Genomic DNA, 13,029 nt, shown 5'->3' on the forward strand with positions numbered 1-13,029 from the left:
ATGAAAGAAACAGCTTTTGCTAAGGCAAAGGAATAAAAGTTTTTTGGACTATACACTGCGGGATGGAAGGATAGAGCCACTGCTTCCCAGAGTCGGTGGTGAACTTGGTTCCCAGGGCTGACTGTAAACGTAGTTCTGCTATGTTGAGAAGCTTAGGTGGGCAGAGCCAGCATCCAAAGTTTCCATTTCAGTCCTAGTCATTTTACAATTCTACAATTTAAAGCAACAGATTTACAATAAATCAGATGCAGATTAAATAAACCTCTAAATTTTTTACACTATGTGTAAAAACGTGTATAGGCTTCAAAGAGAGAGGAAAGGGAATATAGACAGTTATATAAAGAAATAGTTTTTAGAAATGAAGTCTTTAAAGAGACAGTAAAAGTAATATAAAAAATAAACCACATAAAAATGGATATTACACAGAGACTCTGGATTGTGTTGTCTTTCAGATTTTTAACAGCAGAAAGACATTTGATTGTAAAAGCTGCTGAGTCAAATCAATATGTGTATTTTAAACTTCCATAGAAGTGGCTTTCATAAATTGAAAAGCTGCCAAGGGAGAAGAACAATCACTCCGCTTATCCAGGTGTGCTATCTGTGAACTACAAAAATAACTTGACTGGCAAGATATCCTAAGAGGGAAATCCCATAAGGCTTTCCAATTACAAGTGCCCAGCATGGAATACATTCACATACAAACAGAACTAATTGGACTCAGTAGGTTATATGTACATGTGATAATATACATGTACATATGCATAAACTGAAAACTAAAGAAGAGATTATAAATATGGGAAGAGAGTGAGGCATTGGATGGGAAGAGTGAGGGTGGGAGTCACAAAGCACAGCTAAGGAATTGAGTTTCTCATAAACAACCACTACTTTAAAAAAAAAAAAGAATTGCATGTGGTAACATTTTGTATGATCTCTGTAACTTTTATGCACATTTAAAACCATTCTGAAAGCTGAATTATATTAGAAAACACTTTAAATTAGCCCCATTTCTATGTCCTAGTACTTGTTATTGAGTTTCTTGTTTGGGGTCGTGAACTCAGGCTCACAAATACTGCAGAATGATCTCTGAATGAGTTCACAATTGCTTAACACAACAACCTTTAACTAGTTGTTACATTATTTCTTCCCCTCAGTAGCTAGTTTTATAATGAACTGTGGGGTGTTAATGATTTCTTTGCCTGCACATAAATATTATGTCTCAGCATTTGCTAGAAGCTGAAAAGGTGGTTAAAGGTGTAATCTAACAGCACCCACAAAGAGCTCTTTGCCATGTCATACTACCTTTGGTTTGAAGGGATACCTTTCCCTGCTGTAGGGTTTGAAAAAGAGATAATTAAAGAAACTTGTGACAACTTTGTGATGAGAGATGAAGACACAGTCATACTGACTTACCCTAAATCAGGTAAGGACTGTTAGTGAGGATGATCCTGAAGTGTATGAGTGAGAATAGAGCTTTGATCCTCATGAATTTGGGCAATAAGTAGAGTGCTCTATATATCTGATGTTTAAAATGTTTTGTGGGCATGGATTGCTGTGTGTGAGTGCATTTTCACTCAGAGAAAGACCCGGTCTGTGTGGGCAGAGGGTCATTTAAGCCATGTGAACAATGCCAGTGGATTCTAAGGCAGACTCTGGCATTGTTCTGTCTCTGAGTGGAGGAGAGTGGAAGGGAGAAATGACAAAAATATACAGAAAAAATAGCACCAAGGTATAAAGGAATGGATGTAAGAATATGTGGAGGAGAGGACAATGTCAGGGAGAAGAAGAATTACCATGAACCTTGTCCAGGGAGTGAAAACAGTCTCAAAACTCAAGGAACCAAAAAAGAAGCATCATGGGCTTTGGGGAGGGTTGTATGCTGGGTGGCAGAAGCACTAAACATAGGTAAGTTTTGGGTTGCTGACACTGACAGTGAAAGAACATGGAAAAGCCAAGGGTGGTGGGTGGAATGCATGAAGAAGATTCATACAATGGCCCAGAGAAGAAAGCTAAAGAAATATCCAAGGACAAGTGAACATGTAAACATAAATACAAATGTGTGTGGTAAATGGACAGAAGGGGATTTATTCACCTAAAGAGAAGCAGTACTCACACACATACTGCAGCATGGATGCATCTCAATTGCTTTGCATTAAAAGAAAGGATCGAGACTCAAGGACAGAGTCCACAATTACATCCCTGTGAAGTATCTGCGAAAGTCGAACTCAAAGCACCAGAATGTAGAATAATGATGGCCCAGGACTTCAGGGAATGTTCAAGTGGAGTTAATTGAGTATAGTCTCAGTTTCTCCATGTGAAGCATTGGCAATGTGCTGGATGAATATACTTTGTACTTAGAGCATGTGGACATTGTGAACACTACAGGTCTGTGCGCTTGGAAACAGCTGCACTGTAAATTGTACAGGTGTACAATTTTCTTCTTGAGGCTTTTTCATAAGCACTATTGAAATGAGTGACCATTACTTTTCCTTCTGCAGGAACTAACTGGCTGATTGAGATTGTCTGCTTGATTCAGACCAAGGGGGATCCCAATTGGATCCAATCTGTGCCTGTCTGGGACTGCTCACCCTGGATGGAGACTCAAAATGGATATAAAAAATTAATCAATAAGGAAGGACCACGCCTCATCAGCTCCCACCTTCCCTTCCATCTTTTCCCCAAGTCTTTCTTCAGTTCAAAGGCCAAGGTCAGTGTCCAGTGGTTGAGAAATCTTTGACCAAATGCTCTTTGAACTTCATCTACCTTGATGGGCCCTGGGGCTCTGGCAGAAATGGACTCCAATTGTGTAGGTTGTGGGTACAAACATGAGATTCTCATGCACTAAGTGGTGCAGATGTGTCTCCACCTCAGACTACATCAGAGCACCAGAATTTCAAGTACTACTCAGTGATCCTGGGCAGATAAATGAGAGAAAGTGAAATATCAACTAGAGCATTCAGGAACTACAGATACAGGTCAAGCAGAGGGCACACTCTAGTGTACAGTGGACATTACTGTTTTGCTGTCATCAAAGTCAATTAGCTAATCTTGATTCTACATATATCCCATGAGCAGTGTGTGAATCACCCCAGACACTGTTGCTCATAGGGGTAGCAGCCTGACCAGGCATCAGTGCTCTAATCATGGAGATTGTTCAGCAGTCATGGCTCATCTGTACCCACTGTGTTGCTGTATCTAGCTGTCCATTGAGATCAGTAGCCACAGGAATCCCCCACATCACTGATAGAGGATCTCTAGAAGGGATCAGAAATATCCAGGTTCTGAACTATCATAGTTTCTTGTTAGTAAGAAAGTTATTTTGAAGTCCCTGCACCACGGAGCCTGAAAATATTTTATGCTTAAACTACAAAGACAAACTTAGAAAAATTTCCTCTCTTGAAAATATCATGAGGAACTTGTAACCATTCAGTTATATGCATGTACATTATCAAGATTTAACATATACTTAGCTGGGAAACTTGAGGCCTAAAGAGTTGAATTCTAGAATAATGTCACAAAGTCAATTGACACAAAATATAAATTTCCTTTTATTAAAAATATTATTTATTTTTTATGAGTTTCTTTTATTGTTTGTGATTATAATATAATTACATACATCATTCCTCCTTCCTCCCTGCAAGTTTTCCTCCTTTCTCTCTTTCAAATTTGTAGTCTCTTTTTTCATTAATTGTTTTTACATCTGTATATGTATCTACATATTTCTCAATATTTAAATACTACCTGCTCAGTCTGTAAAATGTTATTTGTATGTATATTTTCAGGGCTGAGCATTTCGAATTGCATAACCAATTGTTATGCTTTTTTCCAGGGAAAGTCTATTTCTCCAATTCTTTGCATTTCTGAGTTGCCTGTAGGTCTTTGTGTTCACTATTGTGCAATGACACACTGGCTTTGAGCTCTGCACCATGATTGTTTCGAAAGTTATGTTTGGTAGTTAAAGTTATGGAAAACAATTAGGTTCTCATATTGCAGATAGATTTAGCACAGCATTCATCTCTGAGTATATAAGAGGTTCCTTCAAGGTGGATGGATTCTTTTTCACACTGTAAGACACTGATCTTTACAACTACAAAATCAGTCTTGTATTTTTGTTATTGTTGTTTTGTTTTTTACAGAATTAGTGACCTGAGTAAGTTTGCTGTTACATGTTTGTAAACTAAATAAAATTATAAAAGAGAATTCTGACTATAGATAGTTTGCACTTATGTGGATATTTTGTCCAAACCAAAATAATTAATGTTTTTAGAAACCTCATGGAGATTTGATTGACATTTTATATAAATTGTGCCAGTTAAAAGGTTTGGAATTACTATGTTGACCTTCATGTACATGTTTTTCTATTTAAGATGATCTATATGATCAGAAATCTCAGAGATGTTCTTGTGTCTGGTTATTTTTTCTGGAGTAAGACAAAATTTGTTAGGAGTCCAGAGTCAATGACAACTTATTTTGAATGGTTCCTCAAAGGAAATGGTGAGTGTCATATTAAATATGGGACTTGGGGGAGGCTCAGAGATATTTTTAATGACAAGGTGAGATATAGCTCCAGTTGGTCTTGAATTCTTTATAGCTAGGGACAATGTTGAAGCTCTGCTCCTCCTGCATCTAGTTCTAGAGTTCTAGTACTAAAAGCATCTACTACCATGTTCCCTCAATTTAATGCTGGGGCTCACACCCACAAGATTATGTATTTTATCTAACTCGGTTATGTCCCTAGTCTTTAGTATATTCTGTAGACTTCACTTGGCTCCATCTTATCTCTCTATATTCAATCAATTGTTGCTTCCACCTCTCATCACCATTTTGAACCTAATTGTGAAGTCTTCCTGTTTTCACACACCACTGAATAACAGGGCACAGCTACAGCTTGACACATAACACATTATCCTGGCAGCATTTGGATTAACTGGTCTTTCTAGTACTAAGGTAGGTATTATAATTGGTGGTATAGAGTAAGAAATGCCTCAAATAGACCTTGACATTTGAACACTTGTTTCCCACTTGATGGCACTGTTTCAGAAGATTTATGAGGCACAACCTTGCAGGAGGTCCATCACTGAGTGTGGACTTTGAGAAGTTTTAAAGTCTTTTTTAATTAAATTTATTCATTTGTTCTTTATCCTGACCAGTTTCCCCTCCCTCCTTTCCTCCAATTTGCTCTCTTCACCATCTTTTCCACCTCACCCCTCAATCCACTCCTCCTCTGTTTCTGTTCATAAAGGTGCAGGCCTCAGCATGAGTGTCAACAAAGCATGGTGTATCAAGTTCAGGTAGGGCTAAACTCTGCTACTTGTATTAAGGCTGGACAAGGCAACCCACTATGAGGAATAGGTTCCTAAAAGTCAGTCAAAGAAATAGGGATGGGCCCTGCTTCCATCACTAGGAGTCTCACAAGCAGATCAAGCTACATAACTGTCATACATATGTAGAGGCCCTAGGTCAGTTCCAGGCAGGATCTTTAGATATCAGTCCAAAGTCTGTGAGTTCCTATGAGTACATGTCATTTGTTTCTGTGGGTACCCTTGTGGTGACCGTGACCCACCTGGCTCATCCAATCCTTCCTCTGCCTCTTCAAAGGATTCCCTGAGCTAGGCCCAGTGCTTGGCTGTGGGGCTCTCTATGTGCTTCTTTTAGTCACTGGATGAAGGCTCTCAAATGACAATGTGGTAGTTACCAACCTGATTACAGGAGATGGCCAATTCAGGCTACCTATCCACTGTTGCTAATAGTCTTAGCTTGAGTCATCCTTGTAGATTCATGGGAGTTTCTTTTTCTAGGTATCTACTTCACCCCAAATGCCCACCATCAAGATGTTTCTTTCATTTCTCTTCCATTCCAACCATGTCCCCAAACTAATTTATCATGTTCCCATCCCAAGTCAACAAAGAGATCTCTTCTATTTTCCCTTCCCAGGGACATTGTGCATCGCCATCCTCTTTAGGCCATCCTTGTTACCTCGTCTCTATGGGGCAGTGGATTGTAGCATGGTTTTCTGAGAAATGTCCATATTGATTTCCAAAGTGACTGTACAAGTTTGCCCTACCACTAGCAGTGGAGGAGCATTCCCCTAAATCCACATCAAAGGTTAAGTTCTTAAGTCACTTCCAGTTCCTTGTCTCTGCTTCCAGCTTGTAGTTGAGATGACCTCTCAGCTTTCTGCTGCTATAGCCCTGCTTGAAGCTTATTGCCATTGCCTCTTTTCTCCCATCATTTATTCTTATCCCTCTTGAGTAATAAGCCAAACTTAATCTCTTTCTGCTTTCTTTAGTTTCCATTGTTCATGATATTTTGTCAAAGCAACAGAAAAATAAAAAATGTCCTTGTCTTCCTACCACATAACTCATTTGTGGATTCTCTTAGTCTTTTTTTATTGGCTTCCCATACACTGTCCTGACTGTCCACCATTTTGTTAAGACGCATCTTACTAAATATTGTAAATCCTATTTTCTTTATTATCTCAAAAGTATTTTCATAGGCATGAATTCTTAACACTTTGTATATAGTTTAACTTTTATTGAGTTACAATAATTATATATAGTAACCAGTTTCATGATAATATTTTAATACATGTGTGCAGGTATTTTTGATCAAAATAATGGCCCACTAACCTCTCTTCTCCTGTCCCCACTTTTGCTGATCCTTTCCCTCTTCCCAAGTAACTCTGCTTTCTACATCCATGTCCCTTTTCTACATGTGGGTGTTTGTGACCCAGTGAGGTCCATTGGGGTTTCTTACTGAAACACAGGGAAGGAGTCATTTATAGGAACATGGGTACCTCACAAGTAGCACCTATACTGAAAAAAAGAAAACACCTTTACCTCTACCAGCAACCACTAACTGCCTATAGACCGTGAAAGGAGGGCGTCTCATGGGCCCTGCCCCCTAATTACACTTGGCTGCTCATAAAGCCATGGAAAAGGGGTGGTTACTTGTGAGCACCTTTTCTCTCCTTGATAGAGTATTTTAGGGCCCAGTCTTGTGCAGTAATCCTGGATACTAAGAGTTAAAATGTACTATTGCCATGTCATGTCTGGACGACAATATTCCACATCATTCTACCACATAATTAAGCTTTTATATCATTTCCATACCTTCTTCCTCCATGTTTCTTAATGTTACATGGGGGCTCTAGATTATCTCATTTGGTGAGCACTGAAAGAGATACCTGTTCTCAGCATTTTGGTCGATTTTGAGTCTTCAAATCTACCACTGCACTGCAAGAAGAATCTTTTTTTTTAACCAAGCTGACAGTAGTGATATATAAGGAGAAACATAGCTATTTAGAAGAGAATTTGATGTGCACATCAAGTCCATTCAGCAGGAAAACAGTAAGCTTCAACACTAGGATATATTCCCTCCCCATCATGGATATTCAACCACATTGACTATACCACATTTGAACTCTTCTCAATCAGAAATTGATTGGTTACCCTGATACCACAATTATCATTATTGCACTAGTGGGCATATCTTGTAAGGCTGGTTGAAGTATAGATCACAGTGTCCACAGCTGAATATGACTGTTGATGAGAGTCTCCTATTATCAGACTGCATGACACTTTCTGGTACTATGAGAACTATTGAGCAGGAAGCCCATTCCTAGTGTGCTTTTTTATGTACTATGATAAGAATATGAGGGTGTGTTTTAAAATAGGGTCTTACCAACTAGTTTTAGGGGGTACTGACAAAAGCGCCAATTGCCTATATTATTTGGTTCCTCAGGCCTTTCTAGGCAACAAACTACTCCTAGGGAGGTATCCCAACACTAGCAGTGGAATTTTCATTTAGTAACCTATGACTTCTGGGAGCAGTTTTGTACCTTGACTTATCCTTGTTAATGTTTTTAATGAGCTTATAAACTGATGAGTTTCCATAAGGCATTGTCATATATTCTTGGTTTTGGTTAATTTTTATTTATTTATTTAATTATTTAATTATTTGTTTGTTTATTTTTTGAGATAGGGTTTCTCTGTGTAGCTTTGTGCCTTTCCTGGAACTCACACTATAGCCAAGGCTGGCCTCGAACTCACACAGATCCTACTGTCTCTACCTTCCAAGTGCTGGGATTAAAGGCATGCACCACCACTTCCCAGCAGTTTTGGTTAATTTTATCCCTTATCCACTCACCCCATCTTTACTTTAACCCACTCAGTCTCATATTCCCTCCCTTCACATTCATATCAGAGATATTCTGGAATTTCTCTTTCTTTAAGGTCTCTTTTTTCATGTTTCCCTTCTAATGGCCCCTTTCCAGTTTCCTGTACTTAACATGCACTTCAAGTTAAATACACTAAGAATTTGTCAAGGATCCTCATATGAGAGACAACATGAAATGGTTGTCTATCTGTGCTGGGGTTACCTCATTAAGTATATTTTTCAGTTCCATCTATTTTACTGAGAATTTCATCTTTGTAGCTGAATGAAATTTAATTGTGTATACATATTACAATTTCATTTTCTACTTTTCAGTTGATGGCATGTAAGGTGAACTTGCTTCCTAGCTATTGTGAGTAGAGCTGTAATGAACACAGATGTTCAAACACCTGTACAGTTGTACATACCTAAGTATATAGTAGACTATACCTAAACAGTTTGGTATGTAACTCAGAATCTATAGCTGGGTCATATGGAAGTTCTCTTTTCAGCTTTTTTTTAAGTAAACTCCACAGTGATTTCAGTAAGGATTGTGTCAGTTTGCACTCCCACCAACATTTTCTTTCCCCATATTTTCCTCTTAAAATTTTAAAAACTAAGCTTTATTATAAAGAACTTATAAATAAGTAAAAATAAGATAAATCCAAATTAATGAGACTCTAAGCTTATAAACTTAATAAATATAAATTGTATATAATACAGTTAGATTTGATACTCAAAGAGAAGCTGTTGAGAGTCACGTTGAATGTTCCACTTTAAATATCACTTATACTACACTCAATTTTCCATCATCAATACCAAATTCCATGACAAATTTTTAACTAGGAAAACAGTAGTCTTATATTCTCTTTGAACACTCTCATCCTCCTTTCTCACCCCCTTGTATTTGGATTTTTTTTCTCTTTGCCCCACACTTCAAACATTTGTTGTCATTTGATGTCTTTTTTCCTTTGTTTGTTTGTTTTTTTTTTTGAGATAGTGTTTCTCTGTGCAACTGTTCTAGCATCATTTGTTTTCTTGACAATAGCCATTCTGACTTGGGGTAAGATGAACTCTCTAATTAGTTTTATTTGTATTTTCCTGACAGCTAATGATGTTGAATATTTAAAACATTAAAAATGCACACAAGGCATTGTTTTCCTCATAGATACTAGGTACATATTGTCTGAGAGCATGTAGTTGACAAAGATTTTCTTCCATTTTGTATGTTGTATATTCACATGATTAATGGTTTCCTTTGTTTGGTAAAAGCCTTTTAATTTCATGAAGTCCCATTTGTTTATCTGACTTATTTTTCTGAGTGAGATGAGTATTATTTAGAAAGTCCTTAGCTATGATTCCATTTCAAAGAGGACTTCCTATCTTTTTCTCTACCACTTTCAGAGTTTTGGATCTTCTATTGAGGTTCTTGATCCATTTGGAAATGGGGTGAATGCACGTGTGTGTGTGTGCGCGTGTGTGCGTGCGTGTGTGTGTGTGTGTGTGTGTGTGTGTGTGTGCTAGGAGAGATTAAGATATAAATAAATTCTTCTACACATAGTAATCCAATTTTCAAAGCACCATTTACTAAAGATTTTGTCTTTAGTCCAATGAATATGTTTGACGTTTTGTCAAAAAATCAGTTGCCTACAGTTATCAGAACTTACATCTTGGTTTTCTGTTCGATTAATCTACATGTCTGTTTTGTATCAGTGCAGTGCTGTTTTTATTACTATATTGCTGTAGTATAGCTTGAAACAGGGTATCTTTTGGAAAATTGGTTGGATTATCTGTGCTTTCATAGGAATTTGTAACTGAACTTGTTCTTTGGGAATTTTATACCTTGTATAAATTACATGCTGATTATTGAAACCCTTCACCCTTTCTAATCACCCTGTCTGTACTAATTCGTTCCCTAAATTTCTCTTTGAAAACTTTATGTCTCTTTATTTATGATCCATTTAGTTTAATCATGATGAGGATCATCTGTGGGGCTGTGGGTTTTGTACTACCATTTGAAACCTAGTAGGTACAACAGTGGGACACAACTGAAGACAATGACTTCTTATCACCCAGAATTCTTCAGTATCCAGGACTTCAGCAGGGAGCAGTAAGTAGTGTCTCATGAGTGCCTTCCCCACCCATCATACATCATTGATGGGCCTGTCTTGTGCAAGCCCATTGCAAGCAGCCTCACTTGCTTTGAGATCATGCTGCAATTGCTCTGTCATGCCCACAGGTCAGCATTTTCCAGCTCTTCTATTTCTCTTTCCACATTCTATGTTCTTCTCACTCCCACTTCTGCAAAGGTCTCTAAGCCTTAAAGGGAAATGCATACCTTTCCATTTAGGAGTGAGCATCCTCCTAAAATTCTGTACAAATTTTAAATTTGTTCTTATTTTTGTGTATAATGACACTAAATTCATGGTTGGGATTATGTTAAATCTGGACATTGCAATTGGTAGGAGGGCCATTTACATATCACCAATCTTCTAGTCTGTGACCCTGGGAACATTTTCCATGGCCTACTGTCTACATCAGTTTCTGTCTTCATTGTGATGAAGTTCCCCTTAAAGAGGACTTTGAATATTTGGTACATTAATTACTTTTCTATTGATGTGATAAAACATCATTAACTAGACCACTTATTGAAGAAAAGGTTTGTTTGGAACTTATTGTTCTACAGAGGTGAGAGTTCATCATCACTATGGCAGGAAGCATGGCACCAGAAGGAAAAGCATGGCAGTCCAGTAACACCTGAGATCCCACATTTCAATCCACAAAAAGGAAGCATAAAACATTTGTAATGGTGCTACTCTGTTGAAAACTTAAATCCTACCTAGTGACATATTTCCTACTGCAAATTCACAACTCCTAATCCTCCCAAAACATCAAGCAACAGGGAAACAAATACTCAAACACCTGAAAATTATAGGGGACATACTTTTCAAGGCATCACCCTTGATTATATATATCCTAATGTATTTTCTTGAGGCAATAGTGAACAGACTTATTCCTATGGTTTAGTTCTCAGTTTATTTGTCTTTGGTACATAGTAAAGCTGTTGATGTTTGTATGATAATTTTATACCCAGTCACTTGTATAAAAGCCTTTATGTGATCTAAGTGTTTCCTGGTAAACTCTCAGCTCTCTTATTGATAGAATTGTGTGATCTGAATATAAAGGTACTTTGACTTCTTTTCTTATTTGTATCCCTTTTGTTTGTTCTTTTTGTCTTTTTCTTCTAACATAGCCTTTGGTACTACATTGAAAAAGAGTGGAAGAAGTATATATCCTTGTGCTCTTCCAGCTTTTACTGGAAATGCATTGGATTCCCCCCTAAGTAGGAATATTAACTATATTTCCTAACATAAGGCAAATATTATATTGAAATATATTTCTTCTATTCAAAATTCTTCAGGACTTTAGTCCTGAAGATTATGAACTTTATAAAAAAAAACCTTTTCTGTGTCTACACAGATTCCAATGTGTTTCCTGTTATTGAGTCCATTTATGCTATTTAATTTATATTTATTGATATTTGTACTTGATTATGATGAATGGTTACTTAAATATACATACATACATATACACACACATGCACATATATATGCACACACACACAATTGTGTGGTACAATTGAAATCAAGTGTGCAGGTGGAGAGTAGAGGCCAACTTACAGGAATGTGTTTTTTTCTTTTCATCATGTGGATTTAGGTCATCAGGTTTGGCAGCAAATAACCTTACCTGTTGAGCCATTTAACTGCTCTTTGATATATTCTCAGTTTTGGTTAGAAAGTATCTTGCTGAGAAGTTTTACATCTATGTTCATGATGGATTTTTTGTTGAATATTTGTCTGCTTTTTGTATCAAGATGATACTTTATAAAAGTACTTTGATGTTGTGCCATCTTTTCCTGCATTTATGGAACAGTTCAACAAGCTTTTGTCAAGTTTTCTGAGGGTCTGAGAAAATTCATCTGGACCTGATGGTTTGTTTTTTTTTTTTAATTTAGAGATTGTTTTAAGTACTTCTGCAAACTCATCGCTTGTTTCAGGCCCGAGTAGTTGTATAACATAATTTTTCATTGATTCTTTGGGAGTTTACCATCATTTACCCCAATCCCACTCATTTCCCTGGTCTTCCAAACCTGCCCTCCACCATTGTAACTTCCCCCTAAGAGAAAATAAAAAAATAAGAATTTTTTTTTTAAAAGTTGAGTATTGTTCTTTACTGAATACGATATCAAAAAAGGAAAAGATCTCCCATATTCATGGATCTGTAGGATAAACATAGTAAAAATGATCATCTTACCATAAGCAAGCTACAAATTCAACATAATTCTCATAGAAATTCTAACACAAATGTTTATAAAACTTGAAAGAACAATACTCAGTTTCATATGGAAAAACAAAAAGTCCAGGATAGCTAAAACAATCCTGTACAATAAAAAGAATGCCCAGAGAAATAACCATCCCTGAGTTCAAGCTCTACTACAGAGCTATAGTTCTGAAAAGTATTGGCTTAAAAATAGAAAGGTGGAACAGAGTAATTGAACCAAAGACCAAGTCATAAATCTACATACTGATGGACACTCACTCTTCAACAAAGAAGACAAAATTATACAAAGGAAAACAGAAAGCATCTTCAAAAATTGGTGCTGGTCTAACTGGATGTCGGCACATAGAAGAATGCAAACTGATCCATAGCTATCATCCCACACAAAACTTAAGACCAGGTGGATCGTAGACCTTGAAATAAATTAAGATATACTGTATTTGATAAAAGGAAAAATGGGGAACAGCCTTTAATGCATTAGCACAGGAGAAAACTCTTCCTAAACAGAACACTGATAGCACAGACATTAAGATTAACAAC

General features: G+C 37.1%; 1 protein-coding gene across 1 annotated transcript in view; it reads left to right on the forward strand.

The window, feature by feature from the left end:
• The first annotated feature begins 1,287 nt into the window (after window positions 1–1,287).
• The window catches only part of LOC131901268 (sulfotransferase 2A1-like), a 54,295-nt gene continuing 42,553 nt past the window's right edge, over window positions 1,288–13,029 (forward strand). The window contains exons 1-3 of the mRNA XM_059252481.1: window positions 1,288–1,420; window positions 2,496–2,704; window positions 4,365–4,491. Of these exons, the coding sequence (XP_059108464.1) occupies window positions 1,288–1,420; window positions 2,496–2,704; window positions 4,365–4,491 (469 nt within the window). The remainder of the gene's footprint in view (window positions 1,421–2,495; window positions 2,705–4,364; window positions 4,492–13,029) is intronic.

Source organism: Peromyscus eremicus, unplaced genomic scaffold (genome assembly GCF_949786415.1).
Source record: "Peromyscus eremicus unplaced genomic scaffold, PerEre_H2_v1 PerEre#2#unplaced_67, whole genome shotgun sequence".
NCBI classification, from domain to species: Eukaryota; Metazoa; Chordata; class Mammalia; order Rodentia; family Cricetidae; genus Peromyscus; species Peromyscus eremicus.